The sequence below is a fragment of the Oncorhynchus keta genome, chromosome 28 (assembly GCF_023373465.1).
Source record: "Oncorhynchus keta strain PuntledgeMale-10-30-2019 chromosome 28, Oket_V2, whole genome shotgun sequence".
Classification (NCBI taxonomy): domain Eukaryota; kingdom Metazoa; phylum Chordata; class Actinopteri; order Salmoniformes; family Salmonidae; genus Oncorhynchus; species Oncorhynchus keta.
The window spans coordinates 19,572,786-19,589,361 of NC_068448.1; the positions used below are offsets into that span (position 1 = coordinate 19,572,786).

The following is a 16,576-nucleotide window of genomic DNA, read 5'->3' on the forward strand; positions in this document are numbered from 1 at the left end:
AGCAGGACAGAGTTGGACAGGGAGCAGGGCAGAGTAGGGCAAGGATCAGGACAGGGAGCAGGGTAGAGTAGGGCAGGGATCAGGACAGAGTAGGACAGGGAGCAGGGCAGAGTAGGGCAAGGATCAGGACAGGGAGCAGGGCAGAGTAGGGCAGGGATCAGGACAGGGAGCAGGGTAGAGTAGGGCAGGGATCAGGGCAGAGTAGGGCAGGGATCAGGACAGGGAGCAGGGCAGAGTAGGGCAGAGAGCAGGGAGCAGGGCAGAGTAGGGCAGGGATCAGGACAGGGAGCAGGGCAGAGTAGGACAGGGAGCAGGGCAGAGTAGGGCAGGGAGCAGGGCAGTGTAGGGCAGGGAGCAGGGCAGAGTAGGGCAGGGAGCAGGGCAGAGTAGGGCAGGGAGCAGGGTAGAGTAGGACAGGGAGCAGGGCAGAGTAGGACAGGGATCAGGACAGGGAGCAGGGCAGAGTAGGACAGGGAGCAGGGCAGAGTAGGGCAGGGATTAGGGTAGAGTAGGACAGGGAGCAGGGTAGAGTAGGACAGGGAGCAGGGCAGAGTAGGACAGGGATCAGGACAGGGAGCAGGGCAGAGTAGGGCAGGGATTAGGGTAGAGTAGGACAGGGAGCAGGGTAGACTAGGACAGGGAGCAGGGTAGAGTAGGGCAGGGAGCAGGGTAGAGTAGGACAGGGAGCAGGGCAGAGTAGGGCAGGGATCAGGGCAGGGAGCAGGGCAGGGAGCAGGACAGGGAGCAGGGTAGAGCAGGACAGGGAGCAGGGCAGGGGGCAGGGTAGAGTAGGGCAGGGAGCAGGGCAGAGTAGGGCAGGGAGCAGGGTAGAGTAGGGCAGGGAGCAGGGCAGAGTAGGGCAGGGATCAGGGCAGGGAGCAGGGCAGGGAGCAGGGTAGAGTAGGGCAGGGATCAGGGCAGAGTAGGGCAGGGAGTAGGGCAGGGAGCAGGGCAGGGAGTAGGGCAGGAGGGGTGCTAGCTGGAGGGGTGCTCTCATCTTATCTGCCAACATAGACAGGGCTCTAACTCCTCTAGCTCCACAATGAAATAGGGTGCAGGCCAGGCAGCAGGCTATTAGCCAGCCTGCCAGCATAGTGGAGTCTGCCACTAGCATAGTCAGTGTAGTCAGCTCAGCTATCACCATTGAGACCGTGTCTGTGCCTCGACCTAGGTTGGGCAAAACTAAACATGGCGGTGTTCGCCTTAGCAATCTCACTAGGATAAAGACCACCTCCATTCCTGTCATTACTGAAAGAGATCATGATACCTCACATCTCAAAATAGGGCTACTTAATGTTAGATCCCTTACTTCAAAGGCAATTATAGTCAATGAACTAATCACTGATCATAATCTTGATGTGATTGGCCTGACTGAAACATGGCTTAAGCCTGATGAATTTACTGTGTTAAATGAGGCCTCACCTCCTGGCTACACTAGTGACCATATCCCTCGTGCATCCCGCAAAGGCGGAGGTGTTGCTAACATTTACGATAGCAAATTTCAATTTACAAAAAAAAAAAAAAAAGACGTTTCGTCTTTTGAGCTTCTAGTCATGAAATCTATGCAGCCTACTCAATCACTTTTTATAGCTACTGTTTACAGGCCTCCTGGGCCATATACAGCGTTTCTCACTGAGTTCCCTGAATTCCTATCAGACCTTGTAGTCATTGCAGATAATATTCTAATCTTTGGTGACTTTAATATTCACATGGAAAAGTCCACAGACCCACTCCAAAAGGCTTTTGGAGCCATCATCGACTCAGTGGGTTTTGTCCAACATGTCTCTGGACCCACTCACTGTCACAGTCATACGCTGGACCTAGTTTTGTCCCATGGAATAAATGTTGTGGATCTTAATGTTTTTCCTCATAATCCTGGACTATCGGACCACCATTTTATTACGTTTGCAATTGCAACAAATAATCTGCTCAGACCCCAACCAAGGAACATCAAAAGTCGTGCTATAAATTCACAGACAACACAAAGATTCCTTGATGCCCTTCCAGACTCCCTCTGCCTACCCAAGGACGCCAGAGGACAAAAATCCGTTAACCACCTAACTGAGGATCTCAATTTAACCTTGCGCAATACCCTAGATGCAGTTGCACCCCTAAAAACTAAAAAAATGTCTCATAAGAAACTAGCTCCCTGGTACACAGAAAATACCCGAGCTCTGAAGCAAGCTTCCAGAAAATTGGAACGGAAATGGCGCCACACCAAACTGGAAGTCTTCCGACTAGCTTGGAAGGACGGTACCGTGCAGTACCGAAGAGCCCTTACTGCTGCTCGATCGTCCTATTTTTCTAACTTAATTGAGGAAAATAAGAACAATCCGAAATTCCTTTTTGATACTGTGGCAAAGCTAACTAAAAAGCAGCATTCCCCAAGAGAGGATGACTTTCACTTTAGCAGTGATAAATTCATGAACTTCTTTGAGGAAAAGATTATGATTATTAGAAAGCAAATTACGGACTCCTCTTTAAACCTGCGTATTCCTCCAAACCTCAGTTGTCCTGAGTCTGCACAACTCTGCCAGGACCTAGGATCAAGAGAGACGCTCAAGTGTTTTAGTACTATATCTCTTGACACAATGATGAAAATAATCATGGCCTCTAAACCTTCAAGCTGTATACTGGACCCTATTCCAACTAAACTACTGAAAGAGCTGCTTCCTGTGCTTGGCCCTCCTATGTTGAACATAATAAACGTCTCTCTATCCACTGGATGTGTACCAAACTCACTAAAAGTGGCAGTAATAAAGCCTCTCTTGAAAAAGCCAAACCTTGACCCAGAAAATATAAAAACTATCGGCCTATATCGAATCTTCCATTCCTCTCAAAGATTTTAGAGAAGGCTGTTGCGCAGCAACTCACTGCCTTCCTGAAGACAAACAATGTATACGAAATGCTTCAGTCTGGTTTTAGACCCCATCATAGCACTGAGACGGCACTTGTGAAGGTGGTAAATGACATTTTAATGGCATCGGACCGAGGCTCTGCATCTGTCCTCGTGCTCCTAGACCTTAGTGCTGCTTTTGATACCATCGATCACCACATTCTTTTGGAGAGATTGGAAACCCAAATTGGTCTACACGGACATGTTCTGGCCTGGTTTAGGTCTTATCTGTCGGAAAGATATCAGTTTGTCTCTGTGAATGGTTTGTCCTCTGACAAATCAACTGTACATTTCGGTGTTCCTCAAGGTTCTGTTTTAGGACCACTATTGTTTTCACTATATATTTTACCTCTTGGGGATGTTATTCGAAAACATAATGTAAACTTTCACTGCTATGCGGATGACACACAGCTGTACATTTCAATGAAACATGGTGAAGCCCCAAAATTGCCCTCGCTAGAAGCATGTGTTTCAGACATAAGGAAGTGGATGGCTGCAAACTTTCTACTATTAAACTCGGACAAAACAGAGATGCTTGTTCTAGGTCCCAAGAAACAAAGAGATCTTCTGTTGAATCTGACAATTAATCTTAATGGTTGTACAGTCGTCTCAAATAAAACTGTGAAGGACCTCGGCGTTACTCTGGACCCTGATCTCTCTTTTGAAGAACATATCAAGACCATTTCGAGGACAGCTTTTTCCATCTACGTAACATTGCAAAAATCAGAAACTTTCTGTCCAAAAATGATGCAGAAAAATTAATCCATGCTTTTGTCACTTCTAGGTTAGACTACTGCAATGCTCTATTTTCCGGCTACCCGGATAAAGCACTAAATAAACTTCAGTTAGTGCTAAATACGGCTGCTAGAATCCTGACTAGAACCAAAAAATTTGATCATATTACTCCAGTGCTAGCCTCTCTACACTGGCTTCCTGTCAAAGCAAGGGCTGATTTCAAGGTTTTACTGCTAACCTACAAAGCATTACATGGGCTTGCTCCTACCTACCTCTCTGATTTGGTCCTGCCGTACATACCTACACGTACGCTACGGTCACAAGACGCAGGCCTCCTAATTGTCCCTAGAATTTCTAAGCAAACAGCTGGAGGCAGGGCTTTCTCCTATAGATCTCCATTTTTATGGAACGGTCTGCCTACCCATGTCAGAGACGCAAACTCGGTCTCAACCTTTAAGTCTTTACTGAAGACTCATCTCTTCAGTGGGTCATATGATTGAGTGTAGTCTGGCCCAGGAGTGGGAAGGTGAACGGAAAGGCTCTGGAGCAACGAACGCCCTTGCTGTCTCTGCCTGGCCGGTTCCCCTCTTTCCACTGGGATTCTCTGCCTCTAACCCTGTTACGGGGCTGAGTCACTGGCTTGCTGGGGCTCTCTCGTGCCGTCCCTGGGGGGTGCGTCACCTGGGTGGGTTGATTCACTGTTGTGGTCGGCCTGTCTGGGTTGCCCCCCTTGGGTTGTACCGTGGCGGAGATCTTTGTGGGCTATACTCGGCCTTGTCTCAGGATGGTAAGTTGGTGGTTGAAGATATCCCTCTAGTGGTGTGGGGGCTGTGCTTTGGCAAAGTGGGTGGGGTTATATCCTTCCTGTTTGGCCCTGTCCGGGGTGTCCTCGGATGGGGCCACAGTGTCTCCTGACCCCTCCTGTCTCAGCCTCCAGTATTTATGCTGCAGTAGTTTATGTGTCGGGGGGCTAGGGTCAGTTTGTTATATCTGGAGTACTTCTCCTGTCCTATTCGGTGTCCTGTGTGAATCTAAGTGTGCGTTCTCTAATTCTCTCCTTCTCTCTTTCTTTCTCTCTCTCTCGGAGGACCTGAGCCCTAGGACCATGCCCCAGGACTACCTGACATGATGACTCCTTGCTGTCCCCAGTCCACCTGGCCATGCTGCTGCTCCAGTTTCAACTGGCCTGGGCCCTAGGACCATGTCCCAGGACTACCTGACATGAGGACTCCTTGCTGTCCCCAGTCCACCTGGCCATGCTCCTGCTCCAGTTTCAACTGTTCTGCCTTACTATTATTCAACCATGCTGGTCATTTATGAACATTTGAACATCTTGGCCACGTTCTGTTATAATCTCCACCCGGCACAGCCAGAAGAGGACTGGCCACCCCACATATGCTCTCTCTAATTCTCTCTTTCTTTCTCTCTCTCGGAGGACCTGAGCCCTAGGACCGTGCCCCAGGACTACCTGACATGATGGCTCCTTGCTGTCCCCAGTCCACCTGACTGTGCTGCTGCTCCAGTTTCAACTGTTCTGCCTTATTATTATTCGACCATGCTGGTCATTTATGAACATTTGAACATCTTGGTCATGTTCTGTTATAATCTCTACCCGGCACAGCCAGAAGAGGACTGGCCACCCCACATAGCCCGGTTCCTCTCTAGGTTTCTTCCTAGGTTTTGGCCTTTCTAGGGAGTTTTTCCTAGCCACCGTGCTTTTACACCTGCATTGTTTGCTGTTTGGGGTTTTAGGCTGGGTTTCTGTACAGCACTTTGAGATATCAGCTGATGTACGAAGGGCTATATAAATTAATTTGATTTGATTTTGATTTGATTTGGCAGGGAGCAGGGTAGAATAGGGCAGGGATCAGGACAGGGAGCAGGGCAGGGAGTAGGGCAGGGAGCAGGGCAGGGAGTAGGGCAGGGAGTAGGGCAGGGAGCGGGGTAGAGTAGGACAGGGATCAGGACAGGGAGCAGGGCAGGGAGTAGGGCAGGGAGCAGGGTAGAGTAGGACAGGGATCAGAACAGGCAGCAGGGCAGGGAGTAGGGCAGGGAGCAGGGCAGGGAGCAGGGTAGAGTAGGACAGGGATCAGGACAGGCAGCAGGGCAGGGAGTAGGGCAGGGAGCAGGGTAGAGTAGGACAGGGATCAGGACAGGGAGCAGGGCAGGGAGTAGGGCAGGGAGCAGGGTAGAGTAGGACAGGGATCAGGACAGGGAGCAGGGCAGGGAGTAGGGCAGGGAGCAGGGTAGAATATGGCAGGGATCAGGACAGGGAGTAGGGCAGGGAGTAGGGCAGGGAGTAGGGCAGGGAGCAGGGTAGAGTAGGACAGGGATCAGGACAGGGAGCAGGGCAGGGAGTAGGGCAGGGAGCAGGGTAGAGTAGGGCGGGATCAGGACAGGGAGTAGGGCAGGGATCAGGACAGGGAGTAGGACAGGGATCAGGACAGGGAGTAGGACAGGGATCAGGACAGGGAGTAGGGCAGGGATCAGGACAGGGAGCAGGGCAGGGAGTAGGGCAGGGAGTAGGGCAGGGATCAGGACAGGGAGCAGGGCAGGGATCAGGACAGGGAGCAGGGCAGGGAGCAGGGCAGGGATCAGGACAGGGAGTAGGGCAGGGATCAGGACAGGGAGCAGGGCAGGGATCAGGACAGGGAGCAGGGCAGGGAGCAGGACAGGGAGTAGGGCAGGGATCAGGACAGGGAGCAGGGCAGGGTGCAGGGCAGGGAGTAGGGCAGGGAGCAGGGTAGAGTAGGGCAGGGAGTAGGGCAGGGAACAGGACAGGGAGCAGGGCAGGGATCAGGACAGGGAGCAGGGCAGGGAGCAGGGCAGGGATCAGGACAGGGAGTAGGGCAGGGATTAGGACAGGGAGTAGGGCAGGGATCAGGTCAGGGAGTAGGGCAGGGATCAGGACAGGGAGCAGGGCAGGGAGCAGGGCAGGGAGTAGGGCAGAGAGCAGGGTAGAGTAGGGCAGGGAGTAGGGCAGGGAACATGGCAGGGAGCAGGGCAGGGAGCAGGGTACAGTAGGGCAGGGAGTAGGGCAGGGAGCAGGGTAGAATAGGACAGGGATCAGGACAGGGAGCAGGGCAGGGAGTAGGGCAGAGAGCAGGGTAGAGTAGGACAGGGATCAGGACAGGGAGCAGGGCAGGGAGTAGGGCAGGGAGCAGGATAGAATAGGGCAGGGATCAGGACAGGGAGCAGGGCAGGGAGTAGGGCAGGGAGTAGGGCAGGGAGCAGGGTAGAGTAGGACAGGGATCAGGACAGGGAGCAGGGCAGGGAGTAGGGAAGGGAGCAGGGTAGAGTAGGGCAGGGATCTGGACAGGGAGCAGGGCAGGGAGCAGGGTAGAGTAGGGCAGGGATCAGGGCAGGGAGCAGGGCAGGGAGTAGGGCAGGGATCAGGGCAGGGAGCAGGGCAGGGAGCAGGGCAGGGAACAGGGCAGGGATCAGGGCAGGGATCAGGGCAGGGAGCAGGGCAGGGAGCAGAGCAGGGAGCAGGGCAGGGATCAGGGCAGGGATCAGGGCAGGGAGCAGGGTAGAGTAGGGCAGGGATCAGGGCAGGGAGCAGGGCAGGGAGTAGGGCAGGGAGCAGGGCAGGGATCAGGGCAGGGAGCAGGGCAGGGATCAGGGCAGGGAGCAGGGCAGGGAGTAGGGCAGGGAGCAGGGTAGAATAGAATGGGCAGGAAGTGGGCCACCGTAGTGTTAGACAGCAGATGGTGATCTGACGTGATACCAGGACCTGACCTCTTCACGCCAGATGCAGTACACACACACACACACACACACACACACACACACACACACACACACACACACACACACACACACACACACACACACACACACACACACACACACACACACACACACACACACACACACACACACACAAAAACAACTGCTTCTGAGTCCTGCCCAGCTGCCCTCTCAGTCACAATACTAAAATCCACCATCTCCCTCCCAGCATCATCTCAGCATCATCAGGATAAACAATTACACAACACAGAGTGAGCAGGATTATCAGCAGTCCCCAGTCTATAGAGGAATGAGTGGGATTACAATCCGAGCCCACTGAACCCACTGAGGTTAATTCTAATGGCCTGCTAAATGATCTCAGTGAAGGTATGCTAACCCAAAATAATAGAGGGTGTTACTGTCGCCCCAGAACACCCTGCCTGCATCCCTGCAAGGAGGAGAGCAAATGCTGAATTACCTTGTCGCCAGGCAATTATTTATCCTGTCCCAGCATTGGAGTGATGTAAATGACTTTAAGTGCACTTTGCAGGGGCTGCCATTACGATAATGATGATTGCAGCTAGCGGCTCTGACACACACATTCAGCTATAGCTTCTTCTTCACAGTGTGGTCTGTGATTAGAAGGGCTATGCATCAAATACATGATAGAAAGAAGAGAGAGAGAGAACACCACTCCTCCGCTCAATTCATCTAACCACAGCCACTTCAACTCCATTTATTTGCTTTCATCACTAAGTCTGACATGTATCTGGAAAAATACCAGCGCTGCTTTTCACTATGACTCAGTCTCTCCCTCTCTCTGTCTCTCTCTCCTCTCTGTCTTACTCTCTCTTTATCTCTCTGTCTCTCTATCTGTCTGTCTCTCTCTCCTCTCTGTCTTACGCCCTCTTTCTCTCGCTGTCTCTCTCTCTCTTTCTCTGTCTCTCTCTGTCTCTCTCTCTGAGTCTGTACTGTCTTGAGTTATAACTGGTCTTGCAGTAACAGCAATCACCAACAGATGTCACTCTTGGCTTCTATGGCTCAGAGCACGGTAGCGACGACTCTATAGGTTGGTGAAGCAGAGACCTGTGACCTCAGAGCGCGGCAGTGACTCCTCTATAGGTGGCTGAAGTAGAGTTCACAGAGCTGTGACCTCAGAGTGCGGCGGTGACTCCTCTATAGGTGGCTGAAGCAGAGTTCACAGAGCTGTGACCTCAGAGCGCGGTGGTGACTCCTCTATAGGTGGCTGAAGCAGAGTTCACAGAGCTGTGACCTCAGAGCGCGGAGGTGACTCCTCTATAGGTGGCTGAAGCAGAGTTCACAGAGCTGTGACCTCAGAGCGCGGCGGTGACTCCTCTATAGGTGGCTGAAGCAGAGTTCACAGAGCTGTGACCTCAGAGCGCGCCAGTGACTCCTCTATAGGTGTCTGAAGCAGAGTTCACAGAGCTGTGACCTCAGAGTGCGGCGGTGACTCCTCTATAGGTGGCTGAAGCAGAGTTCACAGAGCTGTGACCTCAGAGTGCGGCGGTGACTCCTCTATAGGTGGCTGAAGCAGAGTTCACAGAGCTGTGACCTCAGAGCGCGGAGGTGACTCCTCTATAGGTGGCTGAAGCAGAGTTCACAGAGCTGTGACCTCAGAGTGCGGCGGTGACTCCTCTATAGGTGGCTGAAGCAGAGTTCACAGAGCTGTGACCTCAGAGCGCGGCAGTGACTCCTCTATAGGTGGCTGAAGCAGAGTTCACAGAGCTGTGACCTCAGAGTGCGGCGGTGACTCCTCTATAGGTGGCTGAAGCAGAGTTCACAGAGCTGTGACCTCAGAGCGCGGCGGTGACTCCTCTATAGGTGGCTGAAGCAGAGTTCACAGAGCTGTGACCTCAGAGCGCGGTGGTGACTCCTCTATAGGTGGCTGAAGCAGAGTTCACAGAGCTGTGACCTCAGAGCGCGCCAGTGACTCCTCTATAGGTGGCTGAAGCAGAGTTCACAGAGCTGTGACCTCAGAGTGCGGAGGTGACTCCTCATAGGTGTCTGAAGCAGAGTTCACAGAGCTGTGACCTCAGAGTGCGGCGGTGACTCCTCTATAGGTGGCTGAAGCAGAGTTCACAGAGCTGTGACCTCAGAGCGCGGCGGTGACTCCTCTATAGGTGGCTGAAGCAGAGTTCACAGAGCTGTGACCTCAGAGCGCGGTGGTGACTCCTCTATAGGTGGCTGAAGCAGAGTTCACAGAGCTGTGACCTCAGAGCGCGGCGGTGACTCCTCTATAGGTGGCTGAAGCAGAGTTCACAGAGCTGTGACCTCAGAGCGCAGCAGTGACTCCTCTATAGGTGGCTGAAGCAGAGTTCACAGAGCTGTGACCTCAGAGCGCGGCAGTGACTCCTCTATAGGTGGCTGAAGCAGAGTTCACAGAGCTGTGACCCCAGAGCGCGGCTGTGACTCCTCTATAGGTGGCTGAAGCAGAGTTCACAGAGCTGTGACCTCAGAGCGCGGCAGTGACTCCTCTATAGGTGGCTGAAGCAGAGTTCACAGAGCTGTGACCCCAGAGCGCGGCTGTGACTCCTCTATAGGTGGCTGAAGTAGAGTTCACAGAGCTGTGACCTCAGAGTGCGGTGGTGACTCCTCTATAGGTGGCTGAAGCAGAGTTCACAGAGCTGTGACCTCAGTTGTATCACAGAAGACCAACTGCCACTCAACACCAGACACAGACAGACACGAGACAGACACCTGGCTGTGAACCTGTTCTATAGCTGAAAGGCATCAGTTACTTTAAAGCACCACATACACACAGGTGAGCCTCTGTAGCCTTTCATTCATTGTGTGTTTACATACTGTCATAAACCATCACATCAATTGCTTTGGGTTGTAGGCTAATGGCACTAACACGCTTGAGCAAATGATGACGAGGTTCTAAGCACCTCTGATCATAATGTGTGTTAGAATGTTTAGCTAACTGTGTCACTGAGAGAAAAGGTTACTGAGGGTCACAGTGGGCTTTGAGTCAGCCAATGAACAGCCAGGTAGATGTGTACACTGAGCAGTGGACATAGAGATGACGGTTCAGAGGTGAAAGTGTGGTGGTTGTGTAGTGAATACTCACATGTTGTGTAGGACACACCAGCCACAGTGGGGGTCACCGGAGCTCAGGCACTCTCCACACGTCCCGTACTGATCACATGACTCTATAGGGACCTGTGTCACCTGAAAGAAACACAGCAGGGTTGCCATACAGTTACTATTTAAAACCTTTTACTGCAGTGGGCTAAATCAGGCTCACACAGTGTTTCTTTGTCTTAAACAAATCTACTCTGGAACAAAAGTATACACCTCACACACACGGTTATGGGTTTAAAAGAAAGAAGACACCCGTACCATGTCAGATATTTGTATTCACTGACTACTTTTTTATTCACTGGAAACTGTTGACCCATAAAAACATGCGCTACATGAAACAACCTTTCTTGTAACTGAAAAGACAAACTGAACACATCCTTTTCACCTCTTCAGGTTGAAGAATGCATTCTGTATTATTTTTTCGGGAATGTGTCAGGTTGAAGAATGCATTCTGTATTATTTTTTAGGGAATGTGTCAGGTTGAAGAATGCATTCTGTATTATTTTTTAGGGAATGTGTCAGGTTGAAGAATGCATTCTGTATTATTTTTTAGGGAATGTGTCAGGTTGAAGAATGCATTCTGTATTATTTTTTAGGGAATGTGTCAGGTTGAAGAATGCATTCTGTATTATTTTTTAGGGAATGTGTCAGGTTGAAGAATGCATTCTGTATTATTTTTTAGGGAATGTGTCAGGTTGAAGAATGCATTCTGTATTATTTTTTAGGGAATGTGTCAGGTTGAAGAATGCATTCTGTATTATTTTTTAGGGAATGTGTCAGGTTGAAGAATGCATTCTGTATTATTTTTAGGGAATGTGTCAGGTTGAAGAATGCATTCTGTATTATTTTTAGGGAATGTGTCAGGTTGAAGAATGCATTCTGTATTATTTTTTTTAGTTGGAATGTGTCAGGTTGAAGAATGCATTCTGTATTATTTTTTAGGGAATGTGTCAGGTTGAAGAATGCATTCTGTATTATTTTTTAGGGAATGTGTCAGGTTGAAGAATGCATTCTGTATTATTTTTTAGGGAATGTGTCGGGTTGAAGAATGCATTCTGTATTATTTTTTAGGGAATGTGTCAGGTTGAAGAATGCATTCTGTATTATTTTTTAGGGAATGTGTCGGGTTGAAGAATGCATTCTGTATTATTTTTTAGGGAATGTGTCAGGTTGAAGAATGCATTCTGTATTATTTTTTAGGGAATGTGTCGGGTTGAAGAATGCATTCTGTATTATTTTTTAGGGAATGTGTCGGGTTGAAGAATGCATTCTGTATTATTTTTTAGGGAATGTGTCGGGTTACAAAGCTTTTGGTAATTTATCAAAGTTACCGGAATCTTCAGTAATATTAATTTATTTTATCTGTGTCCATATTGTCCAGAGTTTCTAGCTGATAGACCACATGGTTCAAGAGAAAATAGCTAAATATATAAAGGATATTTCATGCTGAAACCCTAATATTAAACACCAATGGTATTAATTAAGTTGATGGTTTCTACAGTATTTAGGATAATATTTTACAGCTTTTTCATCCTATTTTTTATTTAAAAATAATCTTATTCAATTATTTTACATGTGAGGGCCATACAGAGGGCCAGATTATTATAGACACCTGTGATAATTGGACGTACCCAAAAGGGCCATAAGATTTCTTGTGATGAATTCCATAAAATCCCTGAAAGATTTTCCCATAAAAATGATTGTAGTTTTGAATGTTTCCAGTAATATACCCTTCCTTTACAACCATAAGAATGTGTATGAATGTGTATGTCTAGTGGTAAATTGGTTCCATATTAGACACATTTTAAGTCATGAGTTGTATTGATTTTGTCTTGTTCTGATTAAGACATGCAGCAATAGGAGGCTAGGAGGCCAGGCAGCCAGGCTTATTGTCTGTTCCAACATCTAGTTTCTGTAAAGAAAACACACTAAAACACACTCTGTAAAGAAAGCACACTCTAAAACACAATATGTCTGTGAAGAAAGCACACTCCAAAACACAATGTCTGTGAAGAAAGCACACTCTAAAACACAATATGTCTGTGAAGAAAGCACACTCTAAAACACAATATGTCTGTGAAGAAAGCACACTCTAAAACACAATGTATGTGAAGAAAGCACACTCTAAAACATAATATGTCTGTGAAGAAAGCACACTCTAAAACATAATATGTCTGTGAAGAAAGCACACACTAAAACACAATATGTCTGTGAAGAAAGCACACTCTAAAACACAATGTCTGTGAAGAAAGCACACTCTAAAACACAATGTCTGTGAAGAAAGCACACTCTAAAACCCAATATGTCTGTGAAGAAAGCACACTCTAAAACACAATATGTCTGTGAAGAAAGCACACACTAAAACACAATATGTCTGTGAAGAAAGCACACTCTAAAACACAATATGTCTGTGAAGAAAGCACACACTAAAACACAATATGTCTGTGAAGAAAGCACACTCTAAAACACAATGTCTGTGAAGAAAGCACACACTAAAACACAATATGTCTGTGAAGAAAGCACACTCTAAAACACAATGTCTGTGAAGAAAGCACACACTAAAACACAATATGTCTGTGAAGAAAGCACACTCTAAAACACAATGTCTGTGAAGAAAGCACACTCTAAAACACAATGTCTGTGAAGAAAGCACACACTAAAACACAATATGTCTGTGAAGAAAGCACACTCTAAAACACAATATGTCTGTGAAGAAAGCACACTCTAAAACACAATGTCTGTGAAGAAAGCACACTCTAAAACACAATATGTCTGTGAAGAAAGCACACACTAAAACACAATGTGTCTGTGAAGAAAGCACACTCTAAAACACAATATGTCTGTGAAGAAAGCACACACTAAAACACAATGTCTGTGAAGAAAGCACACTCTAAAACACAATATGTCTGTGAAGAAAGCACACACTAAAACATAATATGTCTGTGAAGAAAGCACACTCTAAAACATAATATGTCTGTGAAGAAAGCACACACTAAAACACAATATGTCTGTGAAGAAAGCACACTCTAAAACACAATGTCTGTGAAGAAAGCACACTCTAAAACCCAATATGTCTGTGAAGAAAGCACACTCTAAAACACAATGTCTGTGAAGAAAGCACACACTAAAACACAATATGTCTGTGAAGAAAGCACACACTAAAACACAATATGTCTGTGAAGAAAGCACACTCTAAAACACAATGTCTGTGAAGAAAGCACACACTAAAACACAATATGTCTGTGAAGAAAGCACACTCTAAAACACAATGTCTGTGAAGAAAGCACACACTAAAACACAATATGTCTGTGAAGAAAGCACACACTAAAACACAATATGTCTGTGAAGAAAGCACACACTAAAACACAATATGTCTGTGAAGAAAGCACACTCTAAAACACAATGTCTGTGAAGAAAGCACACTCTAAAACACAATATGTCTGTGAAGAAAGCACACTCTAAAACACAATGTCTGTGAAGAAAGCACACTCTAAAACACAATATGTCTGTGAAGAAAGCACACACTAAAACACAATGTGTCTGTGAAGAAAGCACACTCTAAAACACAATATGTCTGTGAAGAAAACACACACTAAAACCCAATCTGTCTGTTAAAAAAGCACACTCTAAAACACAATCTGTCTGTAAATAAAACACACACTCAGACACACAGATATATGTGTGAAAGGCTCCTCCATACATGACATACACACAGACTGACAGACAGACATACCAAGAGATTCCCTCTCAAAATGCCTATTCTATTGGCATACTCAGTGATTTCCTTCTTCCATCCCTGGATGCTGCATTTTTTTCCAATGTATCCTGAAAAACAGGCTGCAATATTCAAAACATGTTTCACACAATTGTGTACTCTAAACACTCCCGAGTGGCACAGTGTCTAAGGCACTGCCTCTCATTGCAAATAGGCGTCATTTCAATCCCCGGTTCAAATCCAGGCTGAATCACATCTGGCTGTGATTGGGAGTCCCATAGGGTGGTGCAAAATTGGCCCAGCATCTTCTGTGTTTGGCTCGGGAAGGCCGTCATTGTAAATAATAATTTGTTCTTAACTGACTTGCCTAGTTAAATAAAAACACACTCACACAAGGGCTCAAACTGTCACGCTCGTTGTGGTATCATACTTGGACCAAGGCGCACGTAGAGTTCCACATGTTTATTCATTGAAACTCAAAAACTACTGCTGATGGTGACCCTGGACAATCAAAATAATAGACAGTATATTTTAAGCTCCATTCAGCAGGTATCGCCAGATGAGAATTGTCTCCGGTAGCTTACTTTTATTCCAGTAAAACACCACATTTTCAAGAGTGCATAGATAACTGATATTGCCTGTGATTGTTCGGCATGCAAAATGACTTGTAGACCAATAACTGTCAACACCGTTATATGCTGTTCAACACTGAAGGAGAGCTCGCATCAGTATATCACAAAAAAATGAGAGGTATTTTCGGAAATAAATAAAAAGATATCAGTGATTTGTAACGTTTGATTTTCTGACCAACATGTTACATTTGGATGGGTTTTAGGGTCTGCAGACCAATGCACTTACAGTCTATCTTAAACATTCTAATTGGGGATTGATGTGTATCGTATCAGTGAATTACTACATCCCTACTAAAGTCTTCCAGCTGGGAGGCCTGTATGGCAGTCAGCCTGTTCACCTCAGGCCTAGTGGAATGATCCTCTCACACCTGTCTCTCCTAGGGAGATTTCAGCACACCGACACAAAGACCACATACTATACAGAATATCTCCACAGAACACAGGGACAAATGAAGTAAAGGATTTTCAAAATGCATAGGATATCAGCTTTTACAACCAGGGTAAGTAAACAACATGGTCACAACCAACACGGATAAACCGATTATGCTTCCAACACTATTCCTCCAACATTATCCTTCCAACATTATCCTTCCAATACTATCCTTACATCATTATCCTTCCAGCGGTATCCTTACGATACTATCCTTCCAGTATTACCCTTCCACCGTTATCCTTCCAATACTATCCTTCCATCGTTATCCTTACATCATTATCCTTCCAGCGGTATCCTTCCAACACTATCCTTCCAGTATTACCCTTCCACCGTTATCCTTCCAATACTATCCTTCCATCGTTATCCTTACATCATTATCCTTCCAGCGGTATGCTTCCAACACTATTCCTCCAACATTACCCTTCCACCGTTATCCTTCCAATACTATCCTTCCATCGTTATCCTTACAGAATTAGCATTCCAATAATGTCCTTACAACGTTATCCTTCCAGCATTATCCTTCCAACATTATCCTTCCAATACTATCCTTCCAACACTACCCTTCCAACATTATCCTTCCAATACTATCCTTACAACTACAGTATATTTTCTTTGAAAGCATCCAGAATAACATACAAAGAGAGCCAGCGTTTCTGACAGACAAGGCCAACCTCTCTCTATTCAGCCCTGTCTCTTTCTGTCTCTCTCTTCAGATCGATGGCCAGTGTGAGACTGGGGGCCCACTGGGAGGGAGGGGCAGAGTAACACCCCATTTGGTACTTTAAGAGCCCCCCTGTGTTCCCCAAACACAGGCTTGTTGTACGTGAGGGGCTGGGTTAGGGGCTGGGTGAGGTTAGGAGGCAGGGGTTGGGCCCCTATAGATATCCACCTGTCCCAGGCTGTGAAGTGAGGCCCTCAGCACACAAAGGGAGCTATTGACACGTAAGCCCCCCCCCCCACACACACACACACAATTCAGTTCCATTCAAAATTATATTTTCCCTAACCACTAACCCGATATCATCTCTCCATAGTTTTCTCCCCACATGGTGAAAGCAATAAAACTTACTTTCCCTGACTGAGGCAGATCTATTTCAAGGCCATAACAATGAGGAGACAGCTGTCACGAGGTTAGGAGTGAGACCCTGATAATGTAATAATGTTACCAGACCCAAGCCCGTGTCAGCGGGTATACAAACACATACAGAGACAAACAAAGACAGACAAACAACACAGACATAAATTGAGATATGTAGACAGAGAGAAAGACAAAGAAAGAGAGAGAAACAGAGAGAGAGGGATTATTGATGTATTGTCCAGAGTGGGTTTGT

General features: G+C 47.2%; 1 protein-coding gene across 1 annotated transcript in view; it reads right to left on the minus strand.

The window, feature by feature from the left end:
• LOC118374386 (plexin-A2-like) overlaps positions 1 to 16,576 on the minus strand; it is a 321,358-nt gene that overhangs the window by 241,313 nt on the left and 63,469 nt on the right. Inside the window, exon 3 of the mRNA XM_052484209.1 lies at positions 10,452 to 10,552. Coding sequence (XP_052340169.1) covers positions 10,452 to 10,552 — 101 coding nt within the window. The remainder of the gene's footprint in view (positions 1 to 10,451; positions 10,553 to 16,576) is intronic.